Here is a 23,365-nt window from a genome sequence, read left to right on the forward strand (position 1 = left end):
GTCCAACACAATGTTTAAAGTGGCTGTCTGCAATTGGAAGCATTTACATGAAAAGGTCAATCACAGCACTCATTATTTTGGAATTGTGTTATCACATTCACCTTGCTGAGTGAAGAAGCTAAATTCCTAGTTCCCACTGCTTCATCCACCATGTTAAGTAAAAGAAAGAATGTATAACACTGCCACGACACACTTGAAAAATACAATCTTTGCAGGTAAATGGCTAATTTTGTATTGAGGTGGACAAAGGCATGACAGAGAATGTTTTAACAAAGAAGTCAATCTGAATGTACAACAACTTCAATTGAGGAAACAAGCTTTATCCTCTTGGATGACTTAAAAGCAAACAGGCAGAACTGCACAGATTAACCTTATCTCTGCTTGAAAGATTCAAGCAACATCAGCTAAAAGCACGAAATCACCAACAGCTGGTGAGTTAGGACATTATTCACTCATTGCTATTATCCGTGAGTAAGATCTACAAAATAATTTCCCAACGTGAAGCAAATGATGGCACACTCCAAACTCCAACCTCTGACCCATCTTCAAGATAACGAAAATTAATTGATCCCTGAGATTTTTGAGACACCTGTGAACAAGATGAAAACACGGGCATCCTCCAGCTTGTGTGGAATTCCAGCAGAAACAATTGCCTAATGAAAATTACATAACCAAAATATCCAGGAATTACAATCACACCATATGATCCTACTTTTCGTTCTTTTCCAACCCCCGCATTGTTTCATGCCAAAAGCAGCATAACTGGGCGATTGTATAAGCATTTTGCAATCACGGTCAATGCCTACAAGGGAATTTTCGAAGTCCCTCTCATCACAGCACAGACAATCCAGTTTTCCAAGCTAATCATACTTTTCCCTCCATGAGTACACCAAATAGAGGATCCAGGAAACTGCTAATGCAATATCGCCGACAACCTTCCTTGGCCACTGTCGGCAAGTTCATCCACCTTCCTCTCAAAGTAAAACCTCCAAACAGCGGTCACAACATGGAGGAGCACACACCCTTTGCAAAGAAGCTCTGAACTCCCTGTCCTTAACAAATCCCACCATGATTAGTAGGAAGCCGACAGCCACAAGCAGCAAACCCGAAAAGGAATCTGAGGTTTTGATCAAGAGTTGATCATGCGGTGTAGATCCTTGAAGTTTCATTGCTGAAACCTCGGAGGAGTAGAACATCATAAGACCTCCACAAGCTATGGCTACCAGAGAATGGAGTGCACAGATCAAGAAAAACCCAGGAGAAGCCATCACTGGATAAACACTCACAGGTCACGAGTCACAAACAACCCTGTATCTCCTCAGACACCCACACAAACTAACGAAAGTGGCAGGAGAAACCAACAAACCACATAAACCCTATTCATCCAAAACAAGAAAGGCCACAAAGATCCCAACTTTCAGCCCAGAATTCAAGCACCACCCGCTTATTGCCTCCATCGCCCACGGCCAACGTTCCTGTAACAAGAATCAGAGGCTCAAACGACAAACAAACACAATACTCCGGGCTCACGAGCATCATTCAAGAGCCTAGAGTGACATACAGGTGACAAAAATCCCATGAATTTCATAGAAAAGAACCGATGGACGACTCCACACACCGGAGCTGAAACAACGACCTTAGGTACGGACCACGATCATCCCCACAAAATCGCATCTTTAAGGAGAGAGAGCAACAAATTATCAAACTTTCAATTGAAATTCAGACTCTGATTGGCAAGTCATTCCAGTCTCATGATGATTATAACAGAGAGAGAGAGAGAGAGAGAGAGAGATTACCCAGATGAACTCGAACGTTATGTCCTAACGTATTGCCTTAGAATTTAATTATTAAGAAGAAAACATAACTGCCTTCTCGATGGCAAGGAGAGATCGCTTTTTACTTCTTGAAGCCTCCGCACGCAAAGAATGCCGTCCTTTTCACGGTCATTGCCTTGCTTGTCCTGCTAAAGAACTTCAGGGCTGCTTCATCATGGCTACTTGGACCAATATTATAACAACCAGAAAAATGAAGAAGTCATGACGGCATAAGACAAGGGAAGTCGCCAAGAAATTTATTGGAATTTGCCAATTTCGGAAAACTTATAGACAATGAAAGCGATAAAAGAAAAAAAAGAAAATATTGTAACTTTCATATTTATGAGAGACGTGAAGTTGATGGGCGGGGCTCAGATTTATCAGACCTGTTCTGTAGATACAGCAATGCTCATTAATGGGGTATTGAAGCATTGGAATCGTGTAGGCCACCAGCCATCATCAGTTTTCAGCTTTGTTGGTGAATATTCTTAAGAGTACTTATAATTCTCCAACAAGTGATTTGTTTAATCGACAACAACAAATACAAAGCCCTTCAGGGATTTCAACAGTTCTGCGTAGGATGGCGTTTCATTGGTCAGTGATTATTTGATTCTTAACCCACAGCTGGATGCACTATGATTTCCTGATAAACAACGAATTATGCAGATTCTGAGAGGCTCCCTTTCTCTTCCCCGCACACTGTTTTGGTGATAACATCGTAATTTGCCCTCAAAACGATGAGTCTACCAGTAATGTATTTATCAGTCAAATTTGTCACTACCAGGGTTACTCCGTACCAACCGAGCGAAACAATTTCTTTGCAGTGACGATCCTAACATGAGAATGAGAAAAGCACTTGGTATCGACGGGCAGGTGGTATAATTATTTGGAATAAAGTGTATGTACAAAAAAAATGAGAATAGATATCGACACTTTCAAAAATTTTGAGCTTTTCCTAGCTCCGGAATCAGCCTATGCCTCTTTGAAGAAATCCTCCTCTCCCAAAATATATAAATGAACGAATGAATCAGAATGTACACGAAGTTCAAAAGGAACTTCTGTCCCTAGTGCCTGCAGTGACTTTCCGGTGCCGCCTCCTATCACTCTTCGAGCGCTTGCTGCTAATACCCTTTTTCACAGGAGCTCTTCTTCCAGATGTACTGATGATGGTTGAAGACAGTCGAGCTCGTATTGCGGGACTTGCTGGAGGCGGCATCTGCTCCAGCAGATCTCTGTGGTATGCCTGCCAATGAAAGTTGCCATGTTAAGATGTCAGGTAATGTCCTACGAACTTAAGTTAGTACAAAAGGACATAAAGATTCTAAATGAGCTGATCCAACAGACAGGAATAGCACGACTATCTGTCTTTATCATCCATGCATTCGCCCACTTATTGACTATAACCTTCAATGAACCATAAACACAGTAAGAAGAGCTTCAAACCTCATCAAAGGAGATAGGAGTACCCCTGTTTGAAGATGCTCATTGGACATTTCCCTTTCTGTTCTCTTCTGTATATTTTTTAGTTAAATAGGGTGGGAGGGGAGAACTGTGAAGCTGAAAGTGGAACATAGTTTGTAAGGAAGATTGAGCTCTCTCGACTTAGGCCAACCCTTGGCCTCCTATTAGTGCAAATTCCCCAAACAGATGTAAGCCCTCACCAGTAAAAGACAGAGTGCAGAAGGAAGAAGGACAAGAAACAGTATTCCAGTCTGATTTCATTTCAAAAATGTGGAGTGAATAATATTTTACTGTATATACCCCATCATTGATCATCAATGAAAGCTGCCATACCAAATAAATGGATTAGCCTCTATAAAGCCCCGAACCATCACAGATGAACCAAGCTATGAGTTCGCTTATCATAACTACATGAACATTGACAGCATAAATGGCGGTACCTGAATCACAAAGTTCCGCCTTTCACAATCCAGAAACATATTGATGGACCAATCAGCTTTTGCCATTAACTTGTCCCTCACTGTGGAAAAACTTAATTGATCCCTGGCAGTAAATCGATCCACTTCATTGAACCATAGACAGGTGAACAGATTCGTAATAGGAATATGTTCCCTCATGATCACACACCCCTCAGGAACATCTGCACCAACCCAACCATCCATCAAATCATAAATACGTTGATACAAAATCTCACCAAAATCATGGGGAAAAAATATCTAGGCATCCCAATAAATAAAATGCAACAACACATACCACTAGTTATAGGGAGCTTGGCTACAGAATATGGAGTCAAGCCCTCTCTTTTATAAAATTCTATCTGAGAATCAATAGAGGCATTGTCATACTTTCCCGCAGCTTTATTAGCCTCAGCCTCTTCGAAGACATCAAAGCGCCTATAATGTCTAGAAATTGCAAAACTAGCATTTTCGCGCCATAGGAACCTGAAAAGGATAAACTTCTGCATATTAAAATAATAATTAAGCAACCTGAATAACTTCAACTTCAGAAAACCGAACTGAGTCATACGCAAAAGTAATTGAATCCTGTGTCACACACCTACATGCACCCTAGGTGAGAGTTTACACCATTCTCTCAATTACTTTTGGTAAAAATGGAAAATGGAACTTGACCAAAAGGTTCGCAGGTTACAGAAAAGTATATTTTCAACAAAGATGAAGCAAATCACCCCAAAAGAACAAGCTGCTTTACTCTCACTTCAACACAACTTAGAAAATGATTGTCGGCTTCTGTTTTGCAACAGAAAAGGGTAGTTTCTAGCTTAAGAAAAGTTTTTAATTGAGGGAAGGCAGAGTCAAAGACAGATAAAAACTGCTGTTTTCAAGGTTAATTCCTCCCCCCCCCCCCAAAAAAAAAGTAAAGAAATGGAAAAGATAGCTGTATTATCGTCTCTTCTAGGACTCAAGATGAGCTAATAGAATAGTACTGCAAAATGCCTCCAAATGAACTAGAGGCACTTGCTGCTGACTTGTTGCCTGCTCATGATAGAATTGACCAGCTGGACTACAAGATCCCATGATTCTCCAAATGTCTCGCTGAATAGGAGATTATCCACTTTTGTATTTTTGATAAGTAACGAATTTTAATGATAGGAAGATCTTGCAGTACTCAATAACTATAAAAGAACTACAGTCCCTTGCCAAGGCAAGTACTTTAAAAGGATAAGGGATTAAGGGACCAAAAAGCAAATGGAAACAGCCTTAAGATTCATATTGAAAGATCCGGTGTTTCATATCTCATCACTTTGGGGTTAGGACTTGCATCCCTCAGGTATAAATCAATTGACTCTTGCCTTACTAGCTGCACAAAGAAGCAATTTCTAAAAGGAACACATGACAACAGTATATAACACTTTAGCTCAACTAACTAATGGCGACGAAATATCAAAATGTTATCTCAGATGCAACAACACAATTTTATCTTCCCTTATTCTACAGTCATTAGCAGCAAAGATGTCGAAAGCAACAAAAGATAATTCCCTATGTTCCTATCGCCTTAAAACTTCTCGTGAAACTTTCAAATAAAAATGCTTCCTATTACACTCAGTTATAGATCGACAACAATCGTCGGTAATTGGAGGAAAGGGAAAATAGGAAAAGGAGAAAAATAGAATTCTCCAACATGTTGAAGCTGAAAATTTTCCAAGCTTCTGTTTCTAGTGAAGATACAAACTAATGCATTCTAAGAAATTCTAACATCAAACCTACAGTTATATGACCCTCTAAGGCTTTAACTTACTCAAACTAGCAATTACATTTGCTATAAAAGTTTCAATAAAGTTTTGTGTAGGGCAGTATCCCATTGGTACCTTCTTAATGAAATCTTACTTATTGTTCCCAAAAGAAAATTCATTAACACCACACCGGTACAAAAAGCCTTGTTCCCACCCCCTCCCCCAAAAAAATAAATAAATAAATAAATACATTAAAGGAGGAAGTTCATGAAAATTACTGAATAAAATAGAAAACTGAAAAACAGTGCCTCCCACAAGAAATGTTGTTTACTGCTTCAAATGTCAAAGATATCCATCAAGCATTACACATAGCACCAAGGAAGAAACAAAGCCGTATTGGGACATGGAATTGGGGCAGAATAGAATCAGAATTCCAGCTGCCATCCCCCTTCTATAGCTTGCAGAAGCTTTCCCTAGAAATGGGCAGACCAATGGGAAAGCCAATTCTATTGCACGAATAAATGTATAGCCAAAATCTCGCCAAATATTTCTCTTGCATCTGACATTTGTCTCTACTAACTTTTCCGTTCCAAGTCGTATCTCTATCACAGCCAAACATAGTTGAGGTATATCAATTCCATTGCAGTCCTGTAATTTCTTCCTCCATTCTGTTTTCACCCCATTCCATTTGTTTACACTAGACATGAGGTTCATAACATGTGGAGTCAAAAAGAAATTAGTCGATATAAATTATAGATTAGAAGATGGAGCTGCTCTAAGATCTCTATTCGCCCACCAGATGCAAAGTAGCAACCATATAACAGGCATTAAAAATAGCATCATCTATACTCCTGAGGACCTCGATACAAAAAGTTCATGGACAGAAAATAAAAAGATAAGCTGGAGTTACCTCTCAAGAATTTGATAGGGATCCACAACAAGCTGGAGCTTTCCATCAACCCAAATGGAATAGCGAACGTTAGGGAAGAGCCTGTGCAAAAGAAGCTTTAGGACCTGCCAACTTACATGCCAGGTCAAATTTAGCAACTGAATCTTAGTATTTTCAGTGTAAACAACAAAAGCATCCCAAAATTACTTCTCTCGAGCAGATGACTAGTTTCTGATTAAAAAACCATATCGTACTAGACAGCATGACGAGCCCCAAAAGGAATCCAGCCTTCATCCACAATATCGACCATTGCCTCAAACTAATGTAAACAAAGGGATCATCGTCGTATGCAATCACGAGAGCTTTTTCTTAATCTTAATTTTTGTAAATGCAGGGGACTTTTAAATGAACAATGATGCTTTCAAGATTGAGAAAAAAACTTAGAAAGAGAGAGACTTCATAACACACTAAAGCAAATAGTCTGATAGAATAGCGCTCTGACCTTTCCATTACGCCTTGCATCAGCATAAGGGATGTTGTGAACCACTATAATTTTCCACAATCCAACCCTCCTGCTACTATTGAGCACACTAGAATTCTGCATGTATGCCTCCGTCTCTTCATCAATGAACATAAAGAAAGGAATATTTTTCTTTGCAGCTTCACTAATATTTCGAGGTTCTTGGATTATGTCGTAATTTCCTAGGACAAGGTAAAAGAGACAAGAATATGAGACAGTCGACGTATAAAGTACAGAAATTTCAATGACTACTGCGCGGGACAATACCAAATATAGCTGATGCAACAATGACATCGTGATATTGCTCCATCTCCTCCAAGTCAGCTTCATCAATATCAAACCCGGTTTGACGACCAGGCTTATGTCCTTTGACGAATCTGCGCATCCGCAAGGTCGCTTTAGCAACAAAATGCCACCATGATGATGATATTTTAAAGGATAAAATAGTTTACGTCATATAAAACTTTTACAGATATTCAGTGCAGCAAAACTGAAAAGCAGTACAACAACCTACCCACAATGCACTCTCATAGACTCCTTTATATCAAAGGAATCATCTCTTTCCGTTAGAGATGGATATCCTCCAAAATCTGAAACTCCATGCTGTTCAGATTTGACTGGATCTTCATCATGAATGTACGTGAGATTACGAAGTACTGGAGATATTGCTGGGAACTCGGCATGCTAGCTATTGCCTGCTCCACAGGGACGTAACATACTGGACATGCTGACATTATAGAGCAAGAAAACAGAATTTGTATAGTTAAAACATGCACTAACTATTTCTTCAGTTAAGAAACAGCATAAAGATACTGCAGAGGCAATGTCCTAACGATTTCATATAGGAATTTCATTACAAAGGAACAAGAAAAGAATTAGGAATTACGCCGGGGTCCAATCCGTTTTCCATCAGCAGGAGGTGGCGGAGGAAAAGCAAATTTTTTGCATTGATGGCCCATAGGGACAGAGCCAGGTTTAGGTGAAGTCGAATCAGAACGAGAAAGAGGATGAGGACGAGCACGCCTGTGCGAACGAGCAGGTACCGGAGGAGGTTGAGCTCTACTTCGACCGCCACTTCGGGATGCAGTCTTCCGTCAAGGGAACCTCTGCCCTTTTGTCTATCTTCTACCCTGGGAGATGCATTACAACGGCATGGCCCGTACGCCTATCGACAAAAGGTATCGTGCTCTCCGCATATGGATCTATTATAGGACCGCTGCCTTCTGTACTTCGCAAAGTAAACGGCGAATGTGTAAAACAAATGTACGCTAAAGCTGATAGCATATTACGAGCGAAAAGGAGCTGAGTGATGGAAATGAGCAAAGAGAAGGCAAAAAGCCAAATACAAAAAGGCAGGATCACGGCATATCGAAAAAGCCCATCAAGAACAAAGTCCCTGGGTTGGAATGAATCGGGATGCACCACGAGAACTGGCCAAACAACAAGCAGACACATAAGCACCCACCGCCACCAACGCAATGTAGAAAAGAATGACAACCGTCATTTTCAAACGACAATCGCAGAACGAGAGTCAACTCGCGAAACCTCGTCACGGAATAGTAAAAGTAAACAGACACCGGAAACGGATGAGAAAATTCATGCTCGAATTGCAGACGCGAGTCGCGATCTCCGGATAAGGGGGACCAAGAGCGAACCTCTATTGACCGTAAAGGAACCGAAGACGAAGACGAGGAGGGCGAGAGCGACCAGGAGCATCATCGCGACCCGCTTCCGGCAAGTACCGGCGGATGAAAGGCAGGAACTTTTCCTTCTCCCGGTAACCGGACAGCCCCAGCTTGAGGGCTTCCGCAGGAGGACCGGCGCGGCGTGGTTCTGCAACGCGCCGCCGCCGCCGCCGCCGCCGCCGTTGGACAACTGCTGCAGCGATCCATAACTCCCGGTGCGGATGCCGAATGACACGCCAGTCATTTTACCTCTGGATCCGCGCACCGGCGATTCATCTCCCCTCTCCCCGCTCCGAGCGCGCTACCCGATCCGGGGCCGCCCCCAATCGCTCGTCGATCCCGCGCGTTCCAGATCGCCGGAAGCCGCGGCGATCTCCGGCCGGCGGAGCGGAGGAGATTGGAGGATGCGGATGCGGATGCGGATTCGAATCGAAACCCTAGGCTGATGCGGAAAGCGGAAGACGACCTCGCGCGTCCGTGCTCGGTTCCTCGTTTGGTTGACAGCATATTTGCTTGTTTTGTTTGAAAAGCTGATTTCTTTCTTCTTTTTTTCTATTTTTACTGAGGATCAGTAAATTTTGATTATTCGGGTTTCATTTATCCATGAATATTTTATTTGACTTTACAATAACGGCCTTATGTTAATCTACAAAGCAGCAAAAACTTATTTTTGAACAATTTTTCCCCCCCGCTGATGCACATGTTTATTACGTGAATGGCTAGAATTATAAGGATTCACCTTTTTATTTTGATGAAACATGCTTATATCTTCCCCCCTGAATGATTTCTTTTTTTGTCAAATGCAAATCCATGTTCTGCCGAGAAAATATATGGATAAGAGTGGGATTCGAGCATGTCAAAATCCCACTCCATTCATCCAGCGATTATGTCGTCCGGATCTTACTGTACCACAAGTTTTTTTTTTATTGTATGGGTCCCACCTCTCCTCTCTTAATTAATTTCAATTTCACCTCTCTTTTACTTTTTACTTTTTACTTTTTAGATTGCGTCGCAAGCCTTTGGTTGCCCGGGCCCCACCTCTCTCCCTCTCTTAATTGATTTCAATTTCAGGCGGCTCTTTTCTGCCTTCGCGTTCCCGCAACCATTTCGACTCGCAGTGGAGCCCGCCGTTCGACCAATCACACTGCTGCCTCCACATCCACCTTGTCCGTTACTTCCGCTGTCCATTGCCTCTGTGGTTCAATGTAATCACGTTGGAATCCTGCTCCTACCTAATATTTTCTCCATCGATGGGCTCCCACCAAAACGGTACCTGAATTGATCCTTCATGTTTTGAAATTGTTTCTCCGCTTGATCTTTCGCAAACGCACACGTACACAAGCTATCTTCTCGGTGTTATAGAGAGAGAGTGTGTCTCGAAATTGAAATCAAGAGAGCAAGAGGTGAGGCCTAAGCGACGTAAGGCATCTGGTGCACAATGGAGCCCAGATAACAAGTGTCGCCAGGTAAATGGAGCGGGATTTTGGTACTCTAGAATCTCACTCTTGCACAATATTTTCTTTGTTTTCTCATAACACGGTCATCACTGACACATGCATTATAGCCCACAAAATACCTAGTTGATGGATTGGTGGAATGAGATGTAATCAGAAATCATAAGTATAAAAAATCTGAAGTTGCATCCAAGAAACTTTCAGAGAATGATGTGGAATTTTTCGTAAATTTGTAGCTTTGAGGCTCATTACCGCCATGGCCAAATCTAATTTTGAGGCTTGTGGACGCCATGGCCACTCAAGCTCGAGGTCAAAGCTCACTGTCATGGCCGTTTTCATCTTGAAACTCTCAATAGCTATGGCCAGATCTAGCATTAAAGCTCGCAACCATAGCCATTAGCTGCTCCAGCCCAAAATATGCAACCATGGATTTTGACAATTGAAGCTCAAAAACTTGTGGGCCGATGGCCAATTTGGCTTTGAAGCTCGCGATCATGGAAGAGCTCGGGCTCAAATGAACAAAAAGATGCTAGAACAGGGAAAAACAAGATGTCAAATTAGCATCTCTCTCATTAAAAAGTAATAGAGTCCCATCATTTTGAAAAGATAATAAGAAGAAGTAAGTGGATATTTTCCTTTAAATAAATTAGAAATATTGAATTAAAAATTTTGATTGCACCGATTTAGCAAGTTTTACAAGTTAATTGTATTTTTCATAACTTTTACGACTTGATTATATTGTAGCAAAAGTAAGTCCTTTGAGCAAGCATATCAACACAAACAAAAGAAAATAGAACACAGAGAGATAAAACGATTTCCTCTCCTCTAAACTTAATTTTTTCCTACCTTCGGTTTTTTGTAAAGTGCACAAGAGAGAGAGCCAGTTATTCCGTTCGATGCTGCGTCGTTCTAACTTCTAAGTCACGTTTGATTGTTTTTTTCACTTTGGACTTAACTCTCTGTAAAAAGCCACGTCTAATTTGTTATTACCAAAACAATCTACTTGAGATTTGCCGTTGGAGATATATTGCCGGAGTCATCCTTTACCACTAGCTGAAACGCCCAGTACATACATTTATTCATAATTTTAATGGGTGTAATTATAATTTTACTTTCTCTAAATTAACATCTTTTACTTATAATTGATTTTCATCCATTGCTTTTTTTTTTTGGTCGGTATTTTCATCATTTACTCCAAAGATTGACTTCAATAAGTCGATAGACATATATGTACTCCTTTATTACTATGCATCGACGTGTGATGGGGTCCTTATTAAATCTCATACGATTCAATGTAGATCCTCATGTCGACAAGTTACAATCCTAGCCAATAATACATTCCGAACTTGATCAATGGAAAGATCGATCCCCTCCGACCACGTACGATTTGCCCTTGTCATTTCGCGCCAAACATTGATATTACGCCAAACCACGCGGGCCATTTGAAATCTAGCGAAGCAACCAACACGCAAACCCCACATTGTAACGTCGCCATAAATCAGCAAAAGGGCAACCAAAAAAAAGAAAATCTCATCCAACGTTGGAGTTTGAATTGTACGAATCTGGTTGAACGCCAGATGGGCCACGGAAGTGCGTGGGAGACATGAAAGCTAAGATGGGCCTCGATGGGGCCCAATAAGCTGTTCTCTTGTCTCGTGGAGAGAAGACAACCCCCCATGAACTTCATGCACGGATCATCATGTGGTTAACTGTTCCCAATTTCGGTTGATTTGGACAGCTGCTGATCGGTCCTAGGTCGACATTGGAACCGCCCAATCTCTCTCGGGGTCCTATGGACAGGATAAATCTTCTCGATCTCCACATTTAATTTCGCGTGTCGGGCCAACGCGTTTATTAATTTGATTTCTCGATAGAATTATACACTTAACCACAATGAAAAAGACAGTAAAAACGAAAAAGAAATCGATACGCGAAATTTATCATAATTCATCATTAATTAGTATCCCGCACCTTTTTGCTACGATCGTTAATTTCAAATGAAATATATAATATATGCGCGGTAATTATTTATAAATCCGAGTCTAATCTATTAATAAAATATGAATTTAAATTATAAAAACTTTCCAGCATCTCGAAACGCTGCTTTCGTGACTTTTGTTGGGTTGCCCCACATCCACACATGCTCACTAGGGAGCATGACTCCCGCCCTATCTTGTCGGTAGGGAATATAAATCACGCCCCAATAATTGCAAGTTCTCAATGCTAATTCTTTTTCGAGATGAGTTTGTCTAAAGATAAAAGAGAAATGCCCTCTTTTATCACTCGCCAACCAATTTTGAACTGTGGATGTGCTCGGCAAAGAGTATTGTCGTATGAAGCAGAATGTGGTCGAGGGCCAAGGCACGTCACGGACGTGGAAAGCTTTTAGGACGCATCAATACATTTAATGGTCATTTATGACATGTATAAATTCTTTACACGCACCGCTCCTTAATCTAGTCGACGGGTAAGCGACTCAATTACATTCGTATTTGCTTGATTAAGCAGTCTCTAAAAACGAATAGAGATGAAAAAGGCAATTACCAGGGGAACGTAAGGCGATCTACGATTTGCCACCTGATTATTTTCGGACATTTAATTCGATGTTCATTTATTAGCGCGCGAATTAAGGTTTTCTTTATGTACCCACCTTTTCACTCTCTCTCCCCCGATTTATTTATTTTTCTGGGTGGGACTCTCTCCCGCATTGACTACCAACCCGTCAGACCCACTGCGTGCAAATATTCGGCGTAAAATGTAAAAATTCCACATTTAATAATCTCCTTAAAACTGTGAAAGTTGTCCTGTCCCATCCGAAGGTGTGCTTGTCCCATTGAAAGCGTATTACGCAAATTAATCTTCCCAAATTTTTACTTATTTGGTAAGTTGAATATGATCAATCAAGGGAAAAAAGTACTAAAATTAGAAAACTAAATTTCTCAATTCCAAGTAGGGGAAATCATCTTCAGCGTGTTGCCAAACGAATAAACAAATCCGCACTCCGACAACGCTTGTCCACGGGGAGTCTACGGGGGAGTCAAAAAGGGGACTCCGATCCGAGTCACCGCCCGTCGTGGACGACGCATTTTCGAAAACGAAAGCACTGGCGTCCATGCGCAAGCAATCTCGTATTCTAATCTCCTTTCCTGCCCTTTCCCCTTTTTCTTTACACGACGGGATTGACTGGGAATCGCCGTTTCCCGACACGAGAGAAAAGCGAGTCGGGGTTTTTATTCAGTTCCAGGTGCGTGCCCCCTCATCGTCGGTCAATGCAATGCAAAGGTTACATCCTAGGAAATGACGATGACGATGACGATGACTAGGTTCGCACGATGTCACTTCGGTCGGGGACCGGTCGTGAAGCCAACCCGTCTCTTCCCCACTTTTTGCTAATTTTTTCCCCCTTCTTTTTTTAATATATAATGGGGGAGAGGAGTTGACAATTTTTAGTTCCAAATCCCCCGGAGGGAACGCTTTGAGAATCCGAAGAATCGAGCGTTCGAGCAAGGGCACTGTCTTTATCCAAAATAGCCACCACCTTCCGTTTTCAGGGTCTTAAGACTTTTCTCCCGAGAACATTGGAGGGAAAAGTTACCCCCGAGATTTTCTTTTATAAAAAACCCTTAAACTTCTTAATTCGATTAGTCTTAAATAGTCTGTTAATGTAATTCTTTCATCATTAACATAAATACCAATTGCTTTACACAATAATGTGGGAAATTTTTGTTACTTTTTTTTTTTTTAATTTTTAGATCACGAAACTGTTGCATAAATCAACAAAGAGCATAGAGGCCCCTGATAAAGGCAGCTTCGACCAAGAGCATCCCCCACCATGTTGTTGACACTAGTGCTTCCTTCGCAATCCCTCGGAGAATCATTCTTTTGAGGAGCCGACGGTCAAACAAATCCCAAAAAAAAATGGATCTGCCTAGTTAATCTAAGCCTTTTTTCTCAGACAAGACATCTCATGGAAAAGATTAGGTTAGTTTGCTTCACGATCACGATGCAGCACGACTGGGCGATCCATTTCGGAAGCGAGAGCAAGAGGGACCATCGAAGATGGGCCATTTCGGAAGCGATCAAGTGGGCTAAAAGATTCATGATGGAGGAGGAGGTGGGTAAATGGAGGAGATGATGATGATGATGATTGCATTTTTGCTAGTTTCAGCGCATCCGCCTTTGGAAATCTCCCCATTCGATGATCATGATGATGATGGCGATGAGAGGTTGATAACCACTCGACACCACAGTTTCGCGATCCCTTCCCGGCGTGGGGCCCGGGGGGGAGTTAATGGTCGGGTCGGGGGGCCCATCGTCACCGTCCGCTCGGGGATTGGATAATCATGTTGGAAGATCGGGTAATTTTCACCCACCTAACTCCATTTATGGACCGAACAGCCAAAAAAGAGAGAGAGAAAATTTAAAAAAAAGGGGAGGGGGAAAAAGGTGAAAAGAGTGGAGCGGGAGGAGAAAAGCCAACGACCTTCGTGTTTTATTGCTGGAGCTTGGGAGGACCAGCGGCGGTGGGGATGAGGGGAAGTGGCAGCGGCGGCTCACGCGCCTCGCGAGTTCCGCTGGACCCCACGTGCCGGATGTCACATTTTGAGAAATGATACATCGTAAAAATAAAAAAAAAAAAAAAACTCAAAAAACTTGGAATGAGAAATGATCCATGGTAACTGACCAGAAAAAAAAGAAAAAAAGAAATGGTCCATGGTACATGTCGACCTAGCATATGATTTCATTGGGGGAAATTTTAAAAAAAAATCATAAACATATTATATGGATACAAGTGACTATTCAATTCTAAATATTTTAATTGAATTAATTTAATCTTAAATTTTTTCACATTAATTTCAATTCAATCCATTCTACCAATTTAAGTTGAAAAATTGGTAGAATGCGAAAAGTTGGTAATTAAAAAAAAAGAAAAAAAAAGAAACTAATGTAGACAAAATTTATAAATTTTAAATATTTTTATGGAACTATTTTTTTTAAATATTTTTCTTTCATTTTCTTTTTCATTAATTTTTCGATAGTGTATTGGTAAGTTGAAAATTAGGCCACTGGACAAAATTTATAAATTTTAAATAGGCCAAACACCTATTTTGGGTGTGGATGACGACCCTCACCTAGATTCAAGCAAGGGCTCGTTAGCCACAAATGCCTTAGCTTGGATTTGGGTAGGGGCCTAGTGCCCTTGTTGTGGACAACAAGGGTGTGGTGGCCCTTGCCCAGTGTCCTTGGCCGATGGCCTCACTAGAAAAATAAGAAATAAATAAAAGAAGAAAAAAAATTGAAAAGACATTAAAAATTATGATCAAATTTCTATATCGGACCGATCATGCATTGGGACCATGTAGCCATTTTAGCAATTTTTGACCTAAATAGATATGATGAACTTAGTATCAATATGAAAAAAGTTTATAACTAAATTTGTCTGATTGAAATGTTAAGAACTAAATTTATACTAATGTAATAAATTTGAGATTTTTTTTGATACTTTTCCTAAATTTTGGGCATTTTGTGATTATAAACATGCTATTTGCTTGAGATGGGGATGTTGATTTTGGCAGTATGCCTCATATAAATTTTGAAGTTAACTTTTCCCTTGACTCTAGTAAATTGAAATGGGATCCCAATTCAAACTAGTAGCATATATATATATATATTTTTTGGTGACCCGGAATCGCCGTACAGCCGGCGGCGTAAACTCGAGGCGAATTGAGCCACTACCACAGGTTCAGTCGCGGGTGAGTTGCGTAATGGGGACATGGGGTTTTGAACCCCTCCTCTCTTGGTGAGGGAAGAGAGCTTTAACCATCGCGGCTACCGCAAGCGGTGGTAGTAGCGCAAGTACTTTGATCCAACTTTGATTGGGAAAAATGGATAATATGGAGACGTGCAATCATTAGATATATTAATCAGTCCACGGTCCCGTAAGAAAGTTATCGAACGCACATTGTACTGGAAAATGATGATTGGGCAAGCACCAAGATGGGCCTGCCAAGTATGGTTGACCAATCACAAAATGAGTGAGTTGGGGGCAAATAATTCATATATTAGACTCGGTTGAATTATCTCGATTTGCTCCTGTCCATACTAGTTAGGTCAATTTTATGAGGCGAGATGCAATGTCATATAACCATAGATGGGCGCGGATAAGGATTGGGATGCCCGGAGCTTTAGCTGACTAACAAGTTTCACCAACATTGCTAAAAGCGAGAAAAAGGTCGAGCGACGCGGTGAACAGTGAGTGAATAATTCGGGCACGAGAACGATGTCCGAAGGGCCACCAAGATCGGCGAGTGACGGCCACTCTCGGTCAACCGCGCGTGGCGGTGGCGGCGGCGAGTGGGGGGGAAGGACGAGAATGTCTTAAGGGAGGGACATCGAGCACTCCCCACTTTACACTTCACTCTCTCTCTCTCTCTCTACACTTTCTCTCTCTTGTTTCTCTCTCTTCTCTGCGTCTCGCTGAGAAAGCTGCACTGTCTCCTCCTCAGCTCCGCTAGTTTTTTTCTATTAATCGCGCCCGCGACATTATCGTAAAAGTGCCGGGCTTTTCATAATTCAACATGCATCTCCAGCATCCGACACATTAGAAAAATCTCTCCGCCTTCCTTCCCCCCCTATTTCCAGATTTATTCAATCACCTCTTCACCTTCTGCGCTGCAGCAAAAAAAAAAAAAAAAAAAAAAAAGGACACAAACACACGCTCACTTACTCATCAGTTACTCCTCAACAACGTGTGTGTGTCTGTCTCTCTCTCTACCTCTCTTTCTCTCTCTGCACGCCTAGATCCATGCCTCCTCCTCCCAATCCTCGAAACCCTAGAGCGCTACCTCTCCTGGGCTCTGCTCAAAATCCAATCTTTCCCTCGCGCGCGCTCTGCTCGGCGAGATGATGGGTCGGACGGGCTGCTGCGCCGGAATGCGAAGGGCCACTGTCGAGGTACGGCTTGTTTCGCGCTCGTTCCCTTCCGAAAATTTTCTTTTTTTTGGGTCCCCTCTGGAGATTCTGAGGATTTCTGTCTTTCTTTCGTCCGTTGCGATTCGGATGGATGGAGCAGTCGCGGTTCTGCTGCTCGGGAATGTCGATTTCCAGCTGAGGCGTTCGTTTGGTCGTCACGGTGGTTGTTTGCGGATTTAGGGCTGGGCACTTTGTGGTTAGTTTTTTCCCGTGCTGTTTGATTCGGGTTAAATTGCAAGGTCTTGTAGCGAAGCGCGGTTCGTTTTGCTGGATACGCATTGGTCATTTCGCGCGGCTCTCCTGTCTAAAATTCGGGCGATTTCCATAAAATGGTAGCCCGGATTTAAGGGTCCGGGTTCTGATTTTGGAGGTCTTGGTTTTCAGCGCGAGGGTTGCGCTATCATGTTAGCTTGGCGATGGATGGTCCGGAAATGCGACGAGGTGGATAATTGGTTGTAGCTGGTGGATTCACTTCAGCAGCTCCTGTACAATTTTTGCTTGAGTGTGATTGTGGTTGTAGAAAGAAGATGATTTAATTGCTACTTCAGGGCTAACTATTGATTGGGAAGAAGGGTGTTGTTGGGGGTGGTTTTGGTGCATAATGGGTTGCGTTTGCTGCAAGCCATCTGCCATTGAAGATAGTAAAGAGAGTCCTCGGGAACGGTTATCCAGCAAAACGTCCTCGGACTTGCGGCTGTCGAGGACAGTTTTGCCAAGGAGGGAGGAAGGTTATCATCGAGTTAAGGACAGATATGGTAGTGGTGATGATGGGAGAGCAATATCAATTGACAAGCAAATGAATGGGTCTTTGAGGCTGCAGGCTGATAATCTTGAGAGAAGCAGGGAGAAGATGGAGCACATTGTCGCTCAACATCCTTCTACAGGCAGCGTTCCAAAGGCTATGGAAGGAGAGCAAGTTGCGGCAGGGTGGCCCCCTTGGCTTGCCGCAGTAGCTGGAGAGGCTATCCGGGGGTGGGTGCCACGAAGGGCTGATTCTTTCGAGAAGCTGGATAAAGTATGCTTCTATCTCTATATGCTGGTGAAGTTAGGCCTGCTTCGTGTTCTTTGCTTGCAAAAGGCATATTTTAGTTAGTTTAATCATTATTCTTTGCAGCACTTTCTCTTTCTTTGTAAAATGAGATCGCCTATTGGTTGAGTTAGCCGCCTTATCCTGACACATGTTATTGTAGATTGGACAAGGAACGTACAGTAATGTTTACCGGGCTCGTGATCTTGATCAGAAGAAAATTGTGGCACTGAAGAAAGTAAGATTTGATAATCTGGAGCCAGAAAGTGTGCGATTTATGGCAAGAGAAATCCACATTCTCCGCAGGCTTGATCATCCGAATGTGATCAAACTGGAAGGTTTGGTTACGTCGAGGATGTCCTGTAGCTTATACCTTGTCTTTGAGTATATGGAGCATGATTTGGCAGGTTTGGCTGCCCATCCTGGTCTGAAATTTACAGAAGCGCAGGTACACTTGCTAGCAATTTACTCCGGGAACTTAATATTTTATTGGTTCAGTTTCTCTCTATATGCACCAGAATGTTGATGTTGTTATACTGGTGTTTATGACGATGCTGTACTAGACCATGACATGTTAATTTTTCTTTCTGCGTGACATTTTTCTTTCAATTACTTGTGCACAGGTTAAATGTTATATGCAGCAACTGTTATATGGACTTGATCATTGTCATAACCGTGGAGTTTTACACCGGGACATTAAAGGGTCGAACCTTCTTATTGATAACAATGGGATTTTGAAAATTGCGGACTTTGGCCTAGCTAGCTTTTACGATCCTCATCGGAATCAGCCCCTGACGAGCCGTGTCGTGACACTTTGGTATCGGCCGCCTGAGCTTCTGCTTGGAGCCACCTACTATGGGACTGCTGTTGATCTTTGGAGCACTGGCTGCATACTTGCTGAGTTATATGCCGGCAAGCCTATCATGCCTGGAAGAACAGAGGTACTTGTCTTTGTTTTGTTCCTAGGATTATTGAACTTGTCTCTATTTTCCTTTATCTGATTTATGATATTGACGAGAGTCCCTAGATGCCATCTACCCTTGGTTATTAAGCATTTTAGTCCCTCCTGCATGCTGAAAGTCTGTGTGAACTTCATGCTTTTTCTAGGGTTTGGGTTGCATGTATACTGGAATAGGATGCCTATTTTTAAACATACTTTCTTGTCTTGACAACGTAGAATTTTTCCAATTGACTTTGTTGGGAAAAGATTGCTTCAACATGCCTTATTATTATTATTATTATTATTATTATTTTTTACCTTTCTATGCTTGTGTGCTACACATTTATTTTTAATTGTTTTGCTCATAGGTGGAGCAGCTGCATAAAATTTTCAAATTGTGCGGCTCACCTTCCGAGGACTATTGGAGAAAATCTAAGTTGCCTCATGCAACTATATTTAAGCCTCAGCAACCTTATAGACGTTGTGTGGCAGAAACATTTAAGGACTTTCCTGAACCAGCACTCGACCTTGTGGAGAAGCTACTCTCAATAGATCCTGCTGACCGTGGAAGTGCAGCTTCTGCACTCAAGAGTCAGGTAATAGAGATTTTTGTTAGATGGATTCAAATAATCTTTCACCATGTCATGATTAATGGGTCTTGATGGTTTGTTAGGTTTGGTTTTGAGCTGTTGTTGGCTGCTCCGAATTTTCTTTTCTTTTGTTTTAATGTATTTATCGCTTTCTAGTTACCTGATGTTAATGCTTTCCAGAATTATTTTAAATCAAGAACAAATAATTGGCTACATGGAACTCCAATGCTAACTACTTTTCTCACATATAGTATCTTTTCTATGTACTCATTCTTTCTTTCTCCCAGTTCTTCACTACAACACCACTTCCTTGCGATCCTTCTAGTTTGCCCAAGTATCCTCCCAGCAAAGAATTTGATGCGAAAATTCGGGATGAGGAAGCAAGAAGGTGACTATTCTTTTTGTATTGTTGCAGTTTGTATGGTCATTAAAGGGTGCTCCGCTTTGTGTTACTGATGGATAGTTTTTGTCTATTAATCCATCTGAGATGCTATTGTTGCTTTATGGTTTCTTCCAAATTTATCCTCCTACATAGGTCTGTTTTTGGGAATTATTAAAGTGTGTTCTGATTGTCTAGGTAATTATCTCTGAAGGATTAGGATGAAGTAGATAATCAATTATCGGTTCTTCTACTTTGACAGTACTTTAGTGTATATGGCTGGAGTAAATTTGAGGACAGTTGCTATAGGCAGAACATTTGTCTCTAAAGCTGCTTTTTGGTCTTATAGTTAGGGGCTTTCCAAGTAGTAATATTGGTCTGACGTATGGTAAGGTAAGAAAAGTCTCCAGTGATGAGTTTGTAGCTTTCTTCAATTTGTGTTAGCATTGGTCATGGAGACTCCTTAGAGATCTCTCGTCTCTGTACTAAAGTTTCTCATTTATCCAAAACAATTTGGGCTTGCTGAATTTGGACTCATATGCTTATGACAGTTGGGATGACAGTTAGTTGTTCTTGTTTATGCTTCTAACTATTTGAATTTACGTGCTTTATGGTTGAGCTACTCTGCATGGAACAACTATTATGTTCTTATCAACCCAATAATTAACTAAATGGAGTTCAGTGCCCATTATCTTTGATATTTGGATTTAGGATTGACATATCTTGACTAGTGGCTTTGAAATATCCTTTTTCATATGGGCAATAATCTTCTATTGAGTTAGTACCACAATTTTCTTGGTTCTCATCATTGCTTATGCTCTTACTGCACCTTTTATAAGCAACAGAAGATGTTGCTGATTATCCAGCTTCCCTTTGTATTGCTAGACAAGGAGCAGCAGGAAATAGGGGCCAAAGGCTTGATCACGAAAGAAGGGGAGGAAGGGAGTCACGAGCTGTCCCAGCACCTGATGCCAATGCTGAGTTAGTGGCATCGATGCAGGTCACTCCTCTGAAATTTGTTAGCACTTTCATATATAGTTGATATGTAATGAAGACGATTCCATCTAATGTATGTGCAAACTGAAGGGACAAAACTGGGCATAAGGTTATGAAATTCTACGGACAAAGCTAGATCTTATATATGACTTTTAAAAGATGATATATTGCAAACTGAAGGGACAAAACTGGGCATAAGGTTCTGAAATTCTACGGACAAAGCTAGATCTTATATATGACTTTTAAAAGATGATATATTACTTGAAAGTACCAGAACAGGGGATGTCCTTAATGTTTCGACTTATGAAAAACTGAAAATAGGTTTTCTAGAATCTTACTACACAAGAAGGACCTAATAGTGTGCCTGTGGGTGGGTGAATTTGGTCAAAATGTGAGCAGTTTTTTTTAATTTGGCATATGCCTTTCTTTTTCCATTTTGGGAGAAAGTCTAATACATAAAGTAACAGACAAATACAAGCATCCAATCTTTCATTGAAACAACCTTGCATCTGAATCTGGGACAGTAAAAGTTATGTGAACCGTTGTGTGTAACATTGATTCGTATGATCCTTTTCAGTCATATAATTTGTATGATCCTTCCACGGACAATTGTTCGCTGAAGGAAGAACTAGATGCCGATAGATGAACCTTCAAAACAACCATGATATGAGATTTCACATCAGAGTTACACCTCCTTTGATAATTTTGATGTATGTCATTTTTATCATGCCATCACAGCGTGAACTACTACAGTATGATGGCATGGTCTGTGAACAATAAAGAAATCTTGCTTGAAGTAACGGTGCTGCTAGTTCAAAGTAACTCTTTTATTTGTTCTTCCCTTTTATTTTTTTTGGAGGGGGCGGTTGGTTGGGTAGGGTTGACTATTAAAGGGACTGCTTTCACCCTGTGACAATATATCTAGTTAATTTAATTTCCACACCATCTTATGCTTTCTACAATAACTTCACATCATATGAGATGGTTTGATTTGCAGAAGAGGCAAGTCCAATCCAATTCTAAGAGCCGAAGTGAGAAGTTCAACCCCCATCCTGAAGAAGTTGCTTCTGGCTTCCCTATCGATCCACCAAGACCATCACAAGCAGCAGAAAGTGGCATTGATTCTCAAGGACATCTTCACAAGAGGGCCTCTCATTCCGGGCCACTGTCTCAGAGGGCTGCATGGGCAAAGGAGGGAAAAAGACACGATGATGCTTCAAAAAGTTTTGCTGGTGCTGACCAAGTTGTCACAGGTATATCAACTGCAAGGAGGAGTTTGCTATCGGAGGATCGAAGAGAAAGGTCCGGCCCTTCACATTCTGAAGTTCCCAAACTGATCGGAAGGTTTCCTGGATCCTTCAAGGAGGCCTCGGAGTGCTTGATCCAGCAGGATCAGAAGAATAACATCCATGGTTTATCTGGTTCACGCCATAAAGAAGATGGAAGAACCAGTGACAAAGATCCCATTCTTGTGAGTAGTTGAACTCGTCATATTCTCTCTTTACCATAATTTTGGTTTCACAAAACTTCTGGTCTATGATGAGTCTTGGACTTAATAGCTTCATAGTCGAGAAAATCCAAATGTTTTTAACAGACTTTGGTAATCTATCTATTTCAATATCTATAAGTGGTTTTTATTGTATCTCAAGGCCAACTCATTAGATTTTGCTTATGTTTGAAAGGTCAGTTGCCTGCCTTCTTATGCAACATTGTTAATGAGGTCTCAACTCTCCTTTTTTTCCCCATATTGATGACAGCTCGGCTATGGGTCCAAGGGCAACAAAATTCACTACTCTGGGCCATTGCTAGTACCGTCAGGCAATATGGACCAGATGCTGAAAGATCATGATCGCCACATTCAAGAGGCTTCCAGAAGGGCACGTATAGACAAGGCAAAGGCCAGAAAGATTCAAGTTGACGGGAATCAGATATTGGCCAGTTCGTTATTTGTTTCTGGTCGTTAAATCGGACAGGTTTTAGCAGTCAATAACGAGAAGCATTATCTTAGGTTGCTGCAGTATCAGATTAGGAGTTTTTGTAAATGCGTTCGTGCAAGTACATTCTCGGGCTATTTTTGGTTCGAATAGTAGTTGAGAAATCTGTATTGCTGTTCAACACGTGTAATCTCATTCTACTCCGTGATTGTAATATCCTCCAGATAATTCATTCTTGTAGAGATGATTGGTTAGCCATAAGCCGTGTAGCTTTGTATCTTCATGGTTCGCAGAACTGGTCCCTCATATGCTGTCAATGAAGAGAATGTTTCTAGTGCCAGCACAAGAGATAAAAGCAGAAATCAGGCAGATGATTTTTTTCTACTTCTGTATAGAACCTGATGCGTACGACTACACTGATTCTAACTAATGTAATGAGGTTGTTTAGCTATAAATAGCTCGTGCAATGAGCGAACAATCAAAACTCTGCATTTAGTAACTGACATTTGGCAA

At 41.4% G+C, this 23,365-nt stretch overlaps 3 protein-coding genes and 1 pseudogene across 4 annotated transcripts; 1 reads left to right on the forward strand and 3 right to left on the reverse strand.

The window, feature by feature from the left end:
- Positions 1 to 726: 726 nt before the first annotated feature.
- On the reverse strand, positions 727 to 2,102 carry LOC120294669 (annotated as a pseudogene).
- Positions 2,103 to 2,660: 558 nt separating this feature from the next.
- LOC104448440 lies at positions 2,661 to 7,965 on the reverse strand. The gene is given in 9 exon segments (XM_010062261.3): positions 2,661 to 3,057; positions 3,716 to 3,915; positions 4,029 to 4,216; positions 6,377 to 6,480; positions 6,858 to 7,057; positions 7,143 to 7,252; positions 7,390 to 7,552; positions 7,555 to 7,602; positions 7,762 to 7,965. Coding segments are annotated over 9 exon segments (1,284 nt in total). The 5' UTR covers positions 7,835 to 7,965; the 3' UTR covers positions 2,661 to 2,859.
- Positions 7,966 to 9,073, reverse strand: LOC120294916. The gene is made up of 2 exons (XM_039315922.1): positions 8,531 to 9,073; positions 7,966 to 8,098 (listed from the first exon to the last, which is right to left on the reverse strand). Exons 1-2 carry the CDS (start codon positions 8,802 to 8,804, stop codon positions 8,001 to 8,003), a joined length of 372 nt encoding a protein of 123 aa, XP_039171856.1. The 5' UTR covers positions 8,805 to 9,073; the 3' UTR covers positions 7,966 to 8,000.
- A 7,359-nt stretch (positions 9,074 to 16,432) lies between these two features.
- On the forward strand, positions 16,433 to 23,195 carry LOC104448441 (probable serine/threonine-protein kinase At1g54610). Of its 2 annotated transcripts, XM_010062265.3 has the most exons (10): positions 16,433 to 16,968; positions 17,087 to 17,182; positions 17,371 to 18,001; positions 18,177 to 18,461; positions 18,637 to 18,954; positions 19,322 to 19,549; positions 19,831 to 19,931; positions 20,808 to 20,922; positions 21,916 to 22,389; positions 22,676 to 23,195. In XM_010062265.3, exons 3-10 carry the CDS (start codon positions 17,588 to 17,590, stop codon positions 22,880 to 22,882), a joined length of 2,142 nt encoding a protein of 713 aa, XP_010060567.1. In that variant the 5' UTR covers positions 16,433 to 16,968; positions 17,087 to 17,182; positions 17,371 to 17,587; the 3' UTR covers positions 22,883 to 23,195. The 2 variants fall into 2 exon arrangements, with proteins under 2 accessions (XP_010060567.1, XP_010060566.1); XM_010062264.3 differs by having other exon boundaries at positions 17,087 to 18,001.
- The last annotated feature ends 170 nt before the right edge of the window (positions 23,196 to 23,365 follow it).

The sequence above is a fragment of the Eucalyptus grandis genome, chromosome 6 (assembly GCF_016545825.1).
Source record: "Eucalyptus grandis isolate ANBG69807.140 chromosome 6, ASM1654582v1, whole genome shotgun sequence".
In the NCBI taxonomy this organism is placed as follows: domain Eukaryota; kingdom Viridiplantae; phylum Streptophyta; class Magnoliopsida; order Myrtales; family Myrtaceae; genus Eucalyptus; species Eucalyptus grandis.